Below are 16,037 nucleotides of genomic sequence, written 5' to 3'. Positions count from 1 at the left end.
CAGCTCGAGACTGAGGGTCAGCTCGGGACAGAGGGTCAGCTCGGGACAGAGGGTCAGCTCGGGACAGAGGGGCAGCTCGGGACAGAGGGGCAGCTCGGGACAGAGGGTCAGCTCGGGACAGAGGGTCAGCTCGGGACAGAGGGGCAGCTCGGGACAGAGGGGCAGCTCGGGACAGAGGGGCAGCTCGGGACAGAGGGGCAGCTCGGGACAGAGGGGCAGCTCGGGACAGAGGGGCAGCTCGGGACAGAGGGGCAGCTCGGGACAGAGGGGCAGCTCGGGACAGAGGGGCAGCTCGGGACAGAGGGGCAGCTCGGGACAGAGGGGAAGCTCGGCACTGAGGGGAAGCTCGGCACTGAGGGGAAGCTCGGGACTGAGAGGAAGCCCAGCACTGAGAGGAAGCTCAGCCAGGTATTTGGATCCGGCAGATCCTGGCTTGTTGACAGTTCTGGCAGATCCTGGCTGACTGGCAGATCTGGAAGAGTCTGGCTGACTGGCGGATTCGGAAGAGTCTGGCTGACTGGCGGATCCGGAAGAGTCTGGCTGACTGGCGGATCCGGAAGAGTCTGGCTGACTGGCGGATCCGGAAGAGTCTGGCTGATCGGAAGAGTCTGGCTGATTGGCGGATCCGGAAACGTCTGGCTGACTGGCGGATCCGGAAGCGTCTGGCTGACTGGCGGATCCGGAAGCGTCTGGCTGACTGGCGGATCCGGAAGCGTCTGGCTGACTGGCGGATCCGGAAGCGTCTGGCTGACTGGCGGATCCGGAAGCGTCTGGCTGACTGGCGGATCCGGAAGCGTCTGGCTGACTGGCGGATCCGGAAGCGTCTGGCTGACTGGCGGATCCGGAAGCGTCTGGCTGACTGGCGGATCCGGAAGCGTCTGGCTGACTGGCGGATCCGGAAGAGTCTGGCTGACTGGCGGATCCGGAAGAGTCTGGCTGACTGGCGGATCCGGAAGAGTCTGGCTGACTGGCGGATCCGGAAAAGTCTGGCTGACTGGCGGATCCGGAAAAATCTGGCTGACTGGCTGATCGGAAGAGTCTGGCTGACTGGCGGATCCGGAAGAGTCTGGCTGACTGGCGGATCCGGAAGAGTCTGGCTGACTGGCGGATCCGGAAGAGTCTGGCTGACTGGCAGATCCGGAAGAGTCTGGCTGACTGGCAGATCCGGAAGAGTCTGGCTGACTGGCAGATCTGGAAGAGTCTGGCTGACTGATGGATCTGGCTGCTCCATGCTGGCTGGCTGCTCTGGCTGCTCCATGTAGACTGACAGCTCTGGCGGCTTCTTGCAGACTGACAGCTCTGGCTGGTCCATGCAGACTGGCAGCTCCATGCAGACTGACAGCTCCTTGCAGACTGACAGCTACTTGCAGACTGACAGCTCCATGCAGACTGACAGCTCCATGCAGACTGACAGCTCCGGCTGCTCCATGCAGACCGACAGCTCTGGCTGCTCCATGTAGACTGACAGCTCTGGCTGCACCATGTAGACTGACAGCTCTGGCTGCACCATGTAGACTGACAGCTCTGGCTGCACCATGTAGACTGACAGCTCTGGCTGCACCATGTAGACTGACAGCACTATGTAGACTGACAGCTCTGGCTGCACCATGTAGACTGACAGCTCTGGCTGCACCATGTAGACTGACAGCTCTGGCTGCTCCATGCAGACTGACAGCTCGGGCTGCTCCATGCAGACTGACAGCTCGGGCTGCTCCATGCAGACTGACAGCTCGGGCTGCGCTAAACAGGCGGGAGACTCCAGCAGCGCAGGATAGGAGAAAGGCTCCGACAGCGCTGAACAGGCGGGAGGCTCCGGCAGCACAGGAGAGGAGGAAGGCTCTGGCTGCGCTAAACAGGCGGGAGACTCCGGCAGCGCTGGAGAGGAGAAAGGCTCCGGTAGCGCTGAACAGGCGGGAGGCTCCAGCAGCGCAGGAGAGGCGAGGCGCACAGTAGGTCTGATGCGTGGTGCTGGCACTGGGCCGAGGACACGCACAGGAAGCCTGGTGCGGGGAGCTGCCACCGGAGGGCTGGGGTGTGGAGGTGGTACTGGGTAGACCGGACCGTGCAGGCGCACTGGAGCTCTTGAGCACCGAGCCTGCCCAACTTTACCTGGCTCGATGCCCACTCTAGCCCGGCCAATACGAGGAGCTGGTATATACCGCACCGGGCTATGCACCCGCACTGGAGACACCGTGCACTCCACAGCATAACACGGTGCCTGCCCGGTCTCTTTAGCCTCCCGGTAAGCACAGGAAGTTTGTGCAGGTCTCCTACCTGGCGTAGCCATACTCCCTGTGAGCCTCCCCCCAAGAAAGCTTTGGGGCTGACTCTCGGGCTTCCTTCCGCGCCGCCGTGCTTGCTTCGCCATCTCCATTCTCCTATAACCTTCTTCGCACTGCTCCAGTGAATCCCAGGCGGGCTCCGGCACTCTCCCTGGGTCGACCGCCCACTTGTCTATTTCCTCCCAAGTAGTGTAGTCCCGATATTGTTGCTCCTGCTGCTGCTTCTCCTCATACCAAAGCCTCTCAGCTCTCGCCGCCTCCAGTTCCTCTTTGGGGCGGCGATATTCTCCAGGCTGATCCCAGGGTCCTTCTCCAAACAATTCGTCCTCCCATGTCGATACCTCCTTTTGTTGCTCCTTGGGGCGGCTACACTCCCCTGGTTTAGCCCAGGGTCCTCTCCCGTCGAGGATTTCCTCCCAAGTCCAAAAGTCCTTTTTACGCTGTTTCTCCTGTGGCTCCTGCCTGTTGACACGTTGCTTGGTCCGTTTGTGGTGGGTGATTCTGTAACGGTTTTCATGCGGTGAAGGAGAGTCGGACCAAAATGCAGCGTGCTATATTTTTGATTGCGATCCATGTTTAATGAAAAAACGTAAAACACGAATCAATACAAATACTACAAAACAAAAAGAACGTAACGAAAACCGAAACAGCCTATACTAGTGTAAACTAACATAGAGACAGGAACAAGGACACTAAGGACAATCACCCACGAAACACACAAAGAATATGGCTGCCTAAATATGGTTCCCAATCAGAGACAACGATAATCACCTGACTCTGATTAAGAACCGCCTCAGGCAGCCATAGACTAACGCTAGACATCCCACAAAACCCCAAGACAAAAACACACCACAATAACCCATGTGACACCCTGGCCTGACCGAATAAATGAAGAATAAACATAATATATTTCGACCAGGGCGTGACAGTAGCGCCACATTACAGCTGTAAGTCGCTTGGGGTATGTCTCTATCAGAATATCCAAAAACACCCCCTTTTAACCTTTATTTAACTAGGCAAGTCAGCTAAGAACAAATTCTTATTTTCAATGACTGCCTAGGAACAGTGGGTTAACTGCTTTGTTCAGGGGCAGAGCGACAGATTTTTACCTTGTCAGCTCGGGGATTCGATCTAGCAAACCTTGGTTACAAGTCCAACACTCTAACCACTAGGCTACCAGCCGCCCCATAATGCATTATGCTTTCGATAATAAAAGAATGATACAAATACTCTCAAAATACAGATGATGATTTAGCTATGGATCCATATTACTATGGGAATAAATATCACTGATTTACAGAACTATTGGAACAAAGTTGTCTAATGAAGGCAAACAATTTAGAATCCCCAATCCTCTTATGCTGTAGCCTACTCCCAACCGTCACGTTGTACAGCGCCATATTTTCCATTCCATCCTAACGGAAACCCTGAGGGTTTCATTTTTTGTTTTTCAAGGAATAGAAACACCATAATATTAATCAAATTAATTAAGCCACATTTCTTAAAATCTATCCTATATACTATGTTATCACAAAAAAGGTTTTAGTCTTCTGGCATTACCAGAGAATTTATCAAATGCTTCTCAAATATGCCCCCTGGTGGTCAAACTAGCACTACCTTGCATTACCAGAAAAAATTATTGATTATTAAATAATGTGCCACAGAATGCTGCAGCCCGCAAGATGTGCTGCAGTATGACAACTTTTAAAGGTGGAACCACTGTATTGCCTTTCTGCCTCTGAGTCAACTACTCACCACATTTCATGCACTGTAGCTTATGCTTTTAGTACTAGATTCATTCTCTAATCCTTTGAATTGGGTGGAAACCATGTCAGTTCATGCTGCAAAATATTTAATGTTTGACTATTTTAATTTTCTGAAATTCACTGAGGAAGAGGTTCCTCCCCTTCCTCCTCTGAGGAGCCTACCCTGGTGTATGTGTGTGTGTGTGTTGAGTGGCTCTGGGCCCACAGCCTGTCTGGTTCCCTCTTTCAGACCCCTCGTCTCTCTCTCTCTGCTCTAATGTTTGACAGAGCAGCGTTGCCAAAGAGCTCCAGCTAAACACAGTCCATATACACACAGAACCCGGCATGGGCTTTCAAACGCAAAAGGCTTCAGCTCTCTTTAACTTATCTTCTCTGTGGCCATTCTCGAAGAAAATGTCAATAACAAAGTCAGTTCGCATCCTAGTAGGACTAAGGGGTAAATCATAATTTAAATTGTCAATTAGTCTCTTATTGATATCAATGCATGACTAAGGGTGTTTTCACATATAGTCTTCTTTAAAATAATTTCTCAGTCCTCTTTAAAGTGAATTCTGGGGCAACCCCCCCCCAAAAAATACATTTTTGTATTCACACTGCACTTGCCTTTGAATGGGGTCTCAACTCTTTTGCCAGTTCACTTCACCTATTTTGTGGTCCGAGTCCTCTACATTGCTATGCTTAGAAAGGAACCAAGATATTTTCCCAATATTCACTCAATGCACTCACTTTTACAAAGTCCAGGGAAAAGCCATTCCATCAGAATGTGTTATAGGACAGCTACTGTAGATATAGAGTTGTAATCGGAAGTTTACTTACACTTAGGTTGGAGTCATTAAAACTAGTTTTTCAACCAATCCACAAATGTCTTGTTAACAAACTATAGTTTTGGCAAGTCGGTTAGGACATCTAATTTATGCATGACAAGTTATTTTTCCAACAAACCATTACAGAGATTATTTCACTGTATCACAATTCCAGTGGATCAGAAGTTTACATACACTAAGTTGACTGTGCCTTTAAACAGCTTAAAAAATTCCAGAAAATTATGTCAAGCTTCTGATAAGCTAATTGACGTAATTTCAATCAATTGGAAGTGTATTTCAAGGCCTACCTTCAAACCTAGTGCTTCTTCGCTTGACATCATGGGAAAATCAAAATAAATCAACCAAGACCTCAGAAAAAAAATTGTAGACCTCCACAAGTCTGATTCATTCTTGGGAGCAATTTCCAAATGCCTGAAGGTACCACGTTCATCTGTACAAACAATAGTACGCATGTATGAACACCATGGGACCACGCAGCCGTCATACCGTTCAGGAAGGAGACACGCCCTGTCTCCTAGAGATGAACGTACTGTGGTGCGAAAAGTGCAAATCAATCCTAGAACAGCAGCAAAGGACCTTGTGAAGATGATGGCGTAAACAAGTACAAAAGTATCTTTATCCACAGTAAAACGAGTCCTATATTGACATAACATGAACGGCCGCTCAGCAAGGAAGAAGCAACTGCTCCAAAACCACCATAAAAAAGCCAGACTACAGTTTGCAACTGCACATGGGGACAAAGATTGTGTTTTTTTGAGAAATGTCCTCTTGTCTGATGAAACAAAAATAGAACTGTTTGGCCATAATGACCATCGTTATGTTTGGAGGAAAAAGGGGTTGGCTTGCAAGCCGAAGAACACCATCTCAACCGTGAAGTACGGAGGTGGCAGCATCATGTTGTTGGGCTGCTTTGCTGCAGGAAAGACTGGTGCACTTCCCAAAATAGATGGCAATATGAGGTAGGGAAACAAGACATCAGTCAGGAAGTTAAAGCTTGGTCGCAAATGGGTCTTCCAAATGGACAATGACCCCCAAGCATACTTCCAAAGTTGTGGCAAAATGGCTTAAGGACAACAGAGTCAAGGTATTGGAGTGGCCATCACAAAGCCTTGACCTCAATCCTATAGAAAATGTGTGGGCGAGCAAGGAGGCCTACAAACCTGACTCCGTTACACCAGCTCTGTCAGGAGGAATGGGCCAAAATTCACCCAAAATACTGTGGGAAGTTTGTGGAAGGCTACCCGAAATGTTTGACCCAAGTTAAACAATTTAAAGGCAATGCTACCAAATACTAATTGAGTGTATGTAAACGTCTGACCTTCTGGGAATGTGATGAAATAAATAAAAGCTGAAATAAATCACTCTCTACTATTATTCTGACATTTCACATTCTTAAAATAAAGTGGCGATCCTAACTGACCTAAGACAGGGAATTTTTACTAGGATCAAATGTAAGGAATTGTGAAAAACTGAGTTTAAATGTATTCGGCTAAAGTGTATGTAAACTTCCGACTTCAACTGTACCTACTTACTTTTTCAAACTAATAGATTGCATTTAGTTAAAATATGAGACATAATTGTTTTAATGAGAAGATACTATTAACATGTAAATATTATTGGTAAAAGAATAAATAGCAGAATAATAACAGCAGATTAAATAATTCTGTAATTGAAAATTGAACACCCATGTAGGCTACTACCCCTTTAAGAGCTAGAATTGATTTTGTACCCTACAAAATTCTGATTCTGAACAAATATGTTGTCTTCTCCCACTATTCAAATCCCACAATCGAATGAACAGTTTATGAAGCTCTCTTAACCTATACATCAAAAAATGGCAAACAAATAATCCAAACTAAACATCACACATTCTTGACAATCGCTAATCAATATCCAAAAACAGCCCTTTTTTTCCGCAAACCTGCAAATCATCATCTTCTGTCTTTTGTGGTACCAATGTGAGGAGTTATGGCACGGGAAAAACGGTGTTGCAGTAGTCTAGTGTGTGGTGCGGGGATAATGGCAAGTGAACATGGGGAGCTTTGTGTTTGCATTGCTCTAAAAAGGGGAACCGAAACGCAGAATTCAAGCGAACCAAACTTAGACCACCTCTCGAGATTGCCTCAATGTTTTGGAGTGTTCACACTGCACAAAAAATTCACCAAACTGCGCCTAATTCTCAAAAATTGTCTGAAAGGGACCAAGTATGAAAACACCCTAAGTGAAAATTCAACAGAAATGAAAGTTATTATTCACCCCTAAAAACATACTTGGCGTTCCACCATATTCGCACAGAGTTTGAACAAACAAAAAGCTTATAAACAAACACATCTATAAATCTCATGATGAGCCATTCAAATAGGCTATATAAATCAAATGTGATGTTGTTGGAAATGTTATTGTGAACCATCTGGCCAGATTGAGAAGTGTCTCATATGGTGACATCACTTGTCATTGAAGTGAAGCAACAGTCTATTGACCCTGTTCCATCACACATTCCATTCAGAGCCCGGGTAACTCCCACTCCCTGTCTCCGGGGGCAACCTCCTTAACGTTTGGTGAGATCTATCCCAACACAGGCCGCAAGATCACAGCTCCTCTTTTATAACATTATAGCAGCAGCCTTGCTCCACATCTGCATCCCAAATGGCAACAGATCTCTATTCAAAAGTAGTGCACTATTTAGGGAATAGGGTACCATTTGGGACGCAGGCCAAATTCCTACCGTAACATGTCCTAAAATAGAGGGATACTGGGGTTAGTACTTATCACATCCTGTATAAATATGATGCACTACTGTACTTTGCTGTTCATTGCTTTAATAAACCAGCGAGATCACACCAGCCTACTGGACGATAGACTTCAGTATTCAACGTTTTGTCCAGGTCCCTAGGACATCGGGTGATGCATTCAATACTGTCCAAAAGGGGCAATGTGAGCACGTATTACCATCCTGTAGGCTCACGGCCTGGGCGTTGTGGATGGGGCTAGAGGAAGGGCATAAACCGCGCGCTTCGGCTCTGAGGATCGAGGGTTCAATCCCTGTGCAAGGCACTAATTAGATTTTTGTTCTGTTGTTCTGGTTCTGTTTGAACCTTAACCAGTTGGAATGAATGCTGTTTTAACAACCTTAATCCTTACCTACTTTTACTTCACCCGTAGACGATTATCCTCCCCGGGACAAACATTGAACACCCATAGACGATTATCCTCCCCCTGGACAAACATTGAACACCCATAGACGATTATCCTCCCCGGGACAAACATTGAACACCCATAGACGATTATCCTCCCCCGGGACAAACATTGAACACCCATAGACGATTATCCTCCCCCTGGACAAACATTGAACACCCATAGACGATTATCCTCCCCCTGGACAAACATTGAACACCCATAGACGATTATCCTCCCCCTGGACAAACATTGAACACCCATAGACGATTATCCTCCCCGGGACAAACATTGAACACCCATAGACGATTATCCTCCCCCTGGACAAACATTGAACACCCATAGACGATTATCCTCCCCCGGGACAAACATTGAACACCCATAGACGATTATCCTCCCCGGGACAAACATTGAACACCCATAGACGATTATCCTCCCCCTGGACAAACATTGAACACCCATAGACGATTATCCTCCCCCTGGACAAACATTGAACACCCATAGACGATTATCCTCCCCGGGACAAACATTGAACACCCATAGACGATTATCCTCCCCTGGACAAACATTGAACACCCATAGACGATTATCCTCCCCCTGGACAAACATTGAACACCCATAGACGATTATCCTCCCGGGACAAACATTGAACACCCATAGACGATTATCCTCCCCCTGGACAAACATTGAACACCCATAGACGATTATCCTCCCCCGGGACAAACATTGAACACCCATAGACGATTATCCTCCCCGGGACAAACATTGAACACCCATAGACGATTATCCTCCCCCTGGACAAACATTGAACACCCATAGACGATTATCCTCCCCCTGGACAAACATTGAACACCCATAGACGATTATCCTCCCCCGGGACAAACATTGAACACCCATAGACGATTATCCTCCCCGGGACAAACATTGAACACCCATAGACGATTATCCTCCCCGGGACAAACATTGAACACCCATAGACGATTATCCTCCCCCGGGCCAAACATTGAATACCGAAGCGAGATCTTGATGAATAAATACATTTCTCATAGCTTTTTCAGTTTATGTTCAAATATTTCTTATTTAACATTTTTATTAAATAAATGTCCATTTCCCTGTGGCTGCTAACACAACATAATGATAAAGAAAACTTGATAGTAGACCCTCCACACCCTACCTGGGTCTACTTGTGAACGTCTATACCAGTTATTGGGAGCTAGCAGTCCTATCTGCAGAGTCTGATAAGGGAAACCACAGTTCACACTGCTACCTGATTAGAATGTGTTCTCATGCCTAGTCTGTTGAAAAGGTCAGTTTTGAGCAATCAGGAGAATGCCTCAGTCATCATAGAGTTTCTTTTAAAGGATTTAGCCAAATGGGGTCTCCACAGACCAAGGTTAATGTTTTGTGAGTGGGTGAGACAGTGTAGATACTTCTTTTGTGGTTTTGGCATTTAATGTGAACAAACCTGTATTTAACATTGTCCCTTGCCTCCTGAGGGGATATGTGTGGGTATATTTGATGTTTCATCATTCACTGGTTTACATTTTTTTTTGCCGCAGATATTTTAAGGTGTTTTTGAGAAAATATATATTCTTGGAGTAAACTTGACTATGCCAATGTTTCCATGTAGGGATATGTTGGTCTTACAAGTCAACAGTTTCCAAGACTACAGCAGAATAGAATAGGGATACATCCCAAATAGTACCCTATTCCTTATATAGTGCACTACTTTTGACCATAGCTATATGGACCTCATCAAAAGTAGAGTACGGTATAGGATATAGAGTGCCATTTGGGACGCAATCCTAATCCTCTCTGCCTGTTATGATCCAACAGAGGAACCACTAGCTATAACACCAATATTAAAACCACATGCCTGCAGTGTTATAAAAAAAATCACTTCTAAAAGGGCTTTACTCTCCTAATACAACTACATTCCATACACCTGTTTCCCTAAAGAAGTTCAACTTCTGACCCCAGCTATCTTTGGGCCACAGACCAATCTAAGGCTTGGGTTTCTTTTGGTGGGTCTCTATAGGAAACACATACAAGTGTTATGAAGTGGACATTTTAAAGAGGTGTTAGTATAAACAAGCGTGATGAAGATAAGGTAAATCACGCCTAACACCTGATCGCTCCAACGAGCTGTAGAAATTAACACCCCGGCTATAAAGTCCAAAAGTTGTGGGCGGAGCTAGAAAGTTGCCTGTCAGAAGTATTACAATGTAAACGTACTTTTAATCCATCTGTCTGCATATTTCAAGACATGAAGGTGTAGTGAAATGCCCAATGCACTGGAGGATTCTCTTTTCATCACTCATCTTGAAAAATGTCTACTAAAAACATGGAAATCAATCAATCCGCAATCATTAACACAATGGAAAAATCAAAATCAAAAAATCAATGATTTATTATTTAAATAATGAAATAGCATGGGTGACAAAAAAACAAATCGGTACAATTTAAGGCCAAGTGGCAAACAGTAATGCAGGCATTAGGGATGGGGGTGTGAGCATGCAGGTCTGGGCAGATGAGATGAAGTCATTGTTTGTGTGCGTCTGTAAGTTTTTGTTCGTATGTATATTTATATGAACTGAAATATACCTCAGTGGAGTTTTCCACACTAATCCAATGTGCTGTTCTCAGGAGACAGCTGTGACACGACTGCCTGATGCCTAGGGCTGGGAATTACCACAGACCTCACGATAGGGTATTATCACAATACTTAGATGCCGATACGAAATGTATTGCGATTCTCACGATTCTATATGTATTGCAAATCAATAATGCGATTTTATTGCCATTTGATGTTCCAAACATATTGCTCACTATACCAGTTGAAGTTGGAAGTTTACATACACCTTAGTTTCCACAATTCCTGACATTTGATCCTAGTAAAAAGTCCCTGTTTTAGGTCAGTTAGGATCACCACTTTATTTTAAGAAATTTGTGGAGTGTTTTAATGACTCCAACCTAAGTGTATGTAAACTTGCGACTTCAACTGTATGTCTGCTACAGCGAGACGAGAGACATGAGAATTTGTTTTGATCAGTCATGGTGCCGAAAACGTGTTGGCTCACTATTTAAAAAGAAGATGGAACAAGCTATAGTATGAAAAATATAGGAGTTTTGGCGAAGGTACAGCAAACTGGCACTAGCTAACGTTACCGAGCAAAATTGCGATACTTGTAGTCAACGTATCAATATAATATCGTCCTCAAAAAACATTTCAATATGTAACTGTATGGATCCCCCCCCCATCAGTACCGTTACCCTACTGCTACTACATTTTCCTGTATCTGACACGCATCTCTGTAAATGACCTCACCTAGATTAGATCCACTTTATTATGCCACCTTAGGAAATTCATTAGAACTCCCTGATTCTATTCATGAAGAGATTTCACAGTTTCCCACTGAGAACACATCATGGATTGGTGAAGAGGGGCCAACAACAGCATAGTAGGCATACAGTACACATGGCTGGCTCAACCGGCGGGGAGAATACAGTACTGGTCTGTGCTATACAGTACTGGTCTGTTCAGAGGGTTCTATCTAGAAGGGGTCTACCAAGAACACTTTTATAATCTAAAAAGCTTCTTCCTAGAACCGTCTATGAAGGGTTCTACCGGGAAGCTTATCATCATATACATTTCATTTTAAAAGGCCTTACTTTGAGGGCCTAGTTGTACCCTAACACAAGGGTGTTAGGAATCTCCTGGTTTACAGGCCACATCAGGCCTGCAAGTCACATTATGCTGGCTTGCAAAGTGATGTGTAATTCCTATTGGAATCCAGACAGAGTTAGGATATCCAACAAGTAGAATTGTTAATCACCCGCAACCTGCATTCTAAAAGGCTGCCGGGGTAGGGAAGATTAGTTGATTGATGATTGATGTAGTCTCAGTATTCAAACTGGAACAACCATCTCAGTAACTGGTGCAATATAGTGGATTAGTTTAGGAAACTTTGTTATTTATCTTTGTGTAGCATAAAATGTATCAAACAATCAATGCAAAAACACATATATTACAGTAAAACAAACAATTCTGTAAATCTCCCTGCCATAAAGCATGCTGAGAAATAGGATATATGGTTCTATGTAGAACCTTTCTTGCCTTCCAAAGAATCCTTCTTGCATCATCAAAGAATGCTTTCTTCCCCCCCAAAATGTTCTTAGTATGTTAAAGGTTCTAGGTAGAACCTTTTGCCTTACAAAGAACTCTTGTATTCCAAAAAGCTAAAACCCTATCCCCGCACAAAGAACCCTTTTGGAACCCTTTTTTTCTAAGAGTGTATGCTGCTGGGGTCCTCAGCACAGAACCCACTGATCCTGTTTATGAATCATTTTACTGTGTTCTGTGTAGAACACATCAGGAATGAATGAAGAGGGGTCACCAACATAATGGCAGGCAGATCCACGGTCAGCCAACCAGCAGACAGGCCTGTTCTGTTCTACAGTATGCGCTAGAGTGTCCTCTGCAGACTTCAGGGACCACTGCACTTCCCACTAAAGGTCAGCAGGGATCAGAGTTCACCAGAATGGGGGTGCTGGAGGGGAAGGTATTGGCGTCTAACGGACAGATTGTGTCTCTCTTCCTGCGAGCCGAATTGCGAGTGCACCACAAAACGGACAGGGGAAATTCCAGCTTCCAGCCAGTCCCCTCTCTGTCCGAGCAGAGGCCATTGTGTCCGAGAATACTCACTGACCACTCCTGACCACCCCACAGGACCTAAGACCCATTCAAAGGCAGGAAAGAGAAGAGACGCTTACGCTGACAAACAGGATATATTTACAGTAGAGGAGTCAATGTGTTATTGTTAACTCGCCTCTGTCAGCTCTTGGATGTTTTCCGATTATAGAATAGCAGCATTCTGGCACTGTGATGTTTAGGACATTCTTCCATCAGAGTTGGGCTCAATTTGAATTGAAGCCAGTCAATTCAGGAAGTGATTTGAATGAAAAATTCAGAAATGTAAAAACGATTGAAATAACTAGCTTCTACTTTTCAGTTCATTTTTGGGGGGGGGGGGGGGTTTAAATTGTAATTTTAGTTTACTTCCCGAATCAAGGTGAAACCTTCAGTCTTACATGAGGGCCAGCAGGTACGACCTGATGCAGCAGCAGGTAAAGGGACAGAATACAGATGTATACAGTACGTTCCAACGAGGGTCTACGTTCCAAACTAGCATAGCACTAGTGAATGTTCCATTCCACTTGAAATGAAGCAATGTATTGGGTTATACATTCTAAGTAGTATGCCAGTGTAGATGTAACTGTATGATGTATTTATTTATTTAACCATTATTTAGGCAGGGAGTCCCATTGCTACCAAGGTGTCTTTTTAAGGAAGCCCTGCATGGCAAGACCTACCTTTGTTTCCAGATACAGTAGGTAAAAGGACAGGTCAGAATGACGTACCTGTATGAGAGTAGATGAACCACAGGGCTCCGGTCAACAAGGCCCCAATCACAAATGCGGCGAAGGCGATCCCAACCACGGTCGGGGTGTCCAACACATACAAAACAGCTGAGGGAGAGAAAAGGCAGATTTTTTTATTCAACTGCATTTCTTTTTCTCTGGACATGACCGTATGGAAACAAGTTATATGCAAATGACATAAAATAACTGTTGACCAGATTGAGTTGTCAAAGTGATTTAAAATCCTGGACATACAAAAACCATTGGTTTAGAATCTCCTAGCAATGATTGACTTACTTTCCCCTGGTGGGTCAGGAGGGCCTTGTGATGCTGTGCGGGTGGGAGGCACTGAAACATAAAACACAGAACAACAATGTAACACATTTGTAGATGCATGAAAACACCACATCTCAACTACGTGTTTGAAGCGTCAAGAACACTTGCTGTGACGTAAAGTGCCAGTGCCTATGAATGGAAGCTGAGCAACCCAATGAGATAACCAGATCCAGAAAATGACATTGTGTTGATAACTGTAGTTCTAACGAATGTGATACAGAGATCTGATGCAACTCAATGCAGTTCCAGTAGCTAACTAACAGAAACTTAAGTCTATGGCTCAAATGGCACCCTATCCCCCAATAAAGTGCATTTCTTTTGGCCAGAGCCCTATGTGCCCTGGTCATAAGTAGTACACAATCAAAGGAATAGAGTGCAGAGATGAACCTGTTGACTTCTAACAGTTCTCAGCTTACTCCTTCATTTCCGGTCATCTGGATGGCTTTCAAAAGACAAATTAGCTTCTAATTACTTCGGAACAAACAATACAATGGTGCTTATTGTGTAGAGGCGAACTCAAGAGCAGGCTTGGTCCGGGTCCAAGACTCCGGCACAATGAACAGCTATTCTGGGAAAGAACACCTTTGGGTTTTCATTCCCTCGTGACAGACGATGACAGAACCATCACAGGAGATCTTGGTAACACGACAGCCCCCCTATCTTCAACCCTCCATCCCTTTCCCTCTCCCCTCCAAACCGCTCCGTGACAGTCCCACTCCATTTCCCAATCTATCCCCCCCCTCCCTTCATCCCTCCCTCCCTCCAACTCCTCCTCCTCTCCAGTCTTATCTGTTCCTTTCGGCCTGTTATGTAGAGAATGCAAAGCTGACCCGTTAACACCCAGAGATGCCCAACGAGTTCCAGGTCAGAGGAGAGGATAGATAATCCTCTGTGATTAAAGGAGTTACATTAACCACTACTCGTGGAGATTTGTTTTACAGTACTGTTGTAGTTTATGAATTATGAAACAAAGTATGAAAATACCATAGCAGAAGAACTTTCTAAGCCAGGTCAGACTATGAATGGATAGCCCCACCCCTGTTGGGGTTTTGGGCCGGCTGAGATTCAGAGTATGGGTGAGAGCTCTGAGGTTCCGTGTAAGGGTCACTGCCCTGTTCCCGCCTAGCCTCGCCCGCCCATGTGCTCTAATAAAGATGGTTGAGTGGTCAGCTGTGTCTTCCTCCCAGATCAACTCTGCAACTAGCACATCTGACAACAGTATGAAAGACACCCTGAGGTCCAACCATTCTCAATGTAAGAAGCAAAGCTTTGTTCTTCATATTTATGTAGCTTTCACAATGATCTCAGCTCCGCTACATGTGAGAGAGGAACGGCGAGAGAGAGGGGGAGAAAGACAGAGTGAAAGACAGAAAGGAAACTTAAGGCATGGCAATGTTCTCATCTCCTTATGTTCTAGGCACAGTTGACCCTGAAACTATAGCCGCTCAATAGAATCAACGTCATTTGCTTGCCCAGACTTTGCTGTTCACAGAGTGGAACAGAAACACACTCCTTCAGTGGTGTGGTGCCTTGTTTCTCTTAACCTCTGAACCCTGAACTCCAACCCGTCACCCCAAAGTGTGTAGAATTGATAAATGGAGTCCCTGTGAGATCCTTGACTTCCGAGGTCTGTATTCAGATAAACGATATGCCAGTTGACTTGGTTGCACAACTTACTGTCAGTCAGTCAGCTAACAGGCACTCAGTCAGACAGTTTTATGTGTTGTATAATTTCTGTACTGAAAACAAGTCAAAGGAAGGCATAGGGAGATATGGAACAGGGGATTCAAAATGGCGGTGCTCTAACAAAGTTGGCTGTTGACTGAAAGCTTAGCCAATTATATATTTTATCTGAAGCTTAGCACTGAAACCTGCATCTAATTCAAGTGTGGGGAGACTTATTTTCGTAGCGCAAGGTTCTTACCACTATTCAACAGTACTCACTATCTGTGTTCGAATACCCATACTAACATACTGTATACTAGATTCTTAAGGACTATATACTACTAGTTAAATTTAGTATACTGTAAACGAACAGTATCCTTTCAGTTGAGCATACTCGCGCTTCAGCTGTCTACTGGAAGGTGATGCTGTTGCTATGCAACCTCTCGCTAGCTTGTTAGCACAAAAAAATTACTAGACATCTTCCGATTTCGGGTGTGTTCGTCAATTCAATCTGGAGTGCCAGAGGGCGCTCAAAAATTCAGAGAATTGTCAGATTGTCTGTTCGTAAA

The 16,037-nt window shown here is 45.2% G+C and overlaps 1 protein-coding gene across 2 annotated transcripts in view; it reads right to left on the bottom strand.

Annotated features, from left to right (window-relative positions):
• Positions 1 to 16,037, bottom strand: part of LOC135556267 (transforming growth factor beta receptor type 3-like) — a 148,213-nt gene that overhangs the window by 12,354 nt on the left and 119,822 nt on the right. The window contains exons 15-17 of one of the 2 annotated variants that reach the window (XM_064989328.1): positions 13,765 to 13,815; positions 13,468 to 13,575; positions 12,220 to 12,778 (exon numbers count right to left, since the gene is read on the bottom strand). In XM_064989328.1, the coding sequence (XP_064845400.1) occupies positions 12,573 to 12,778; positions 13,468 to 13,575; positions 13,765 to 13,815 (365 nt within the window). In that variant the 3' untranslated portion in view covers positions 12,220 to 12,572. Of the gene's footprint in view, positions 1 to 12,219; positions 12,779 to 13,467; positions 13,576 to 13,764; positions 13,816 to 16,037 lie in introns of those variants that run through there. The other variant, XM_064989329.1, reaches the window with a different exon arrangement.

Source organism: Oncorhynchus masou, chromosome 15 (genome assembly GCF_036934945.1).
Source record: "Oncorhynchus masou masou isolate Uvic2021 chromosome 15, UVic_Omas_1.1, whole genome shotgun sequence".
NCBI classification, from domain to species: Eukaryota; Metazoa; Chordata; class Actinopteri; order Salmoniformes; family Salmonidae; genus Oncorhynchus; species Oncorhynchus masou.
The sequence above is the reverse complement of the archived record's forward strand: the minus strand, read 5'-3'. Positions and strand labels throughout refer to the sequence as shown.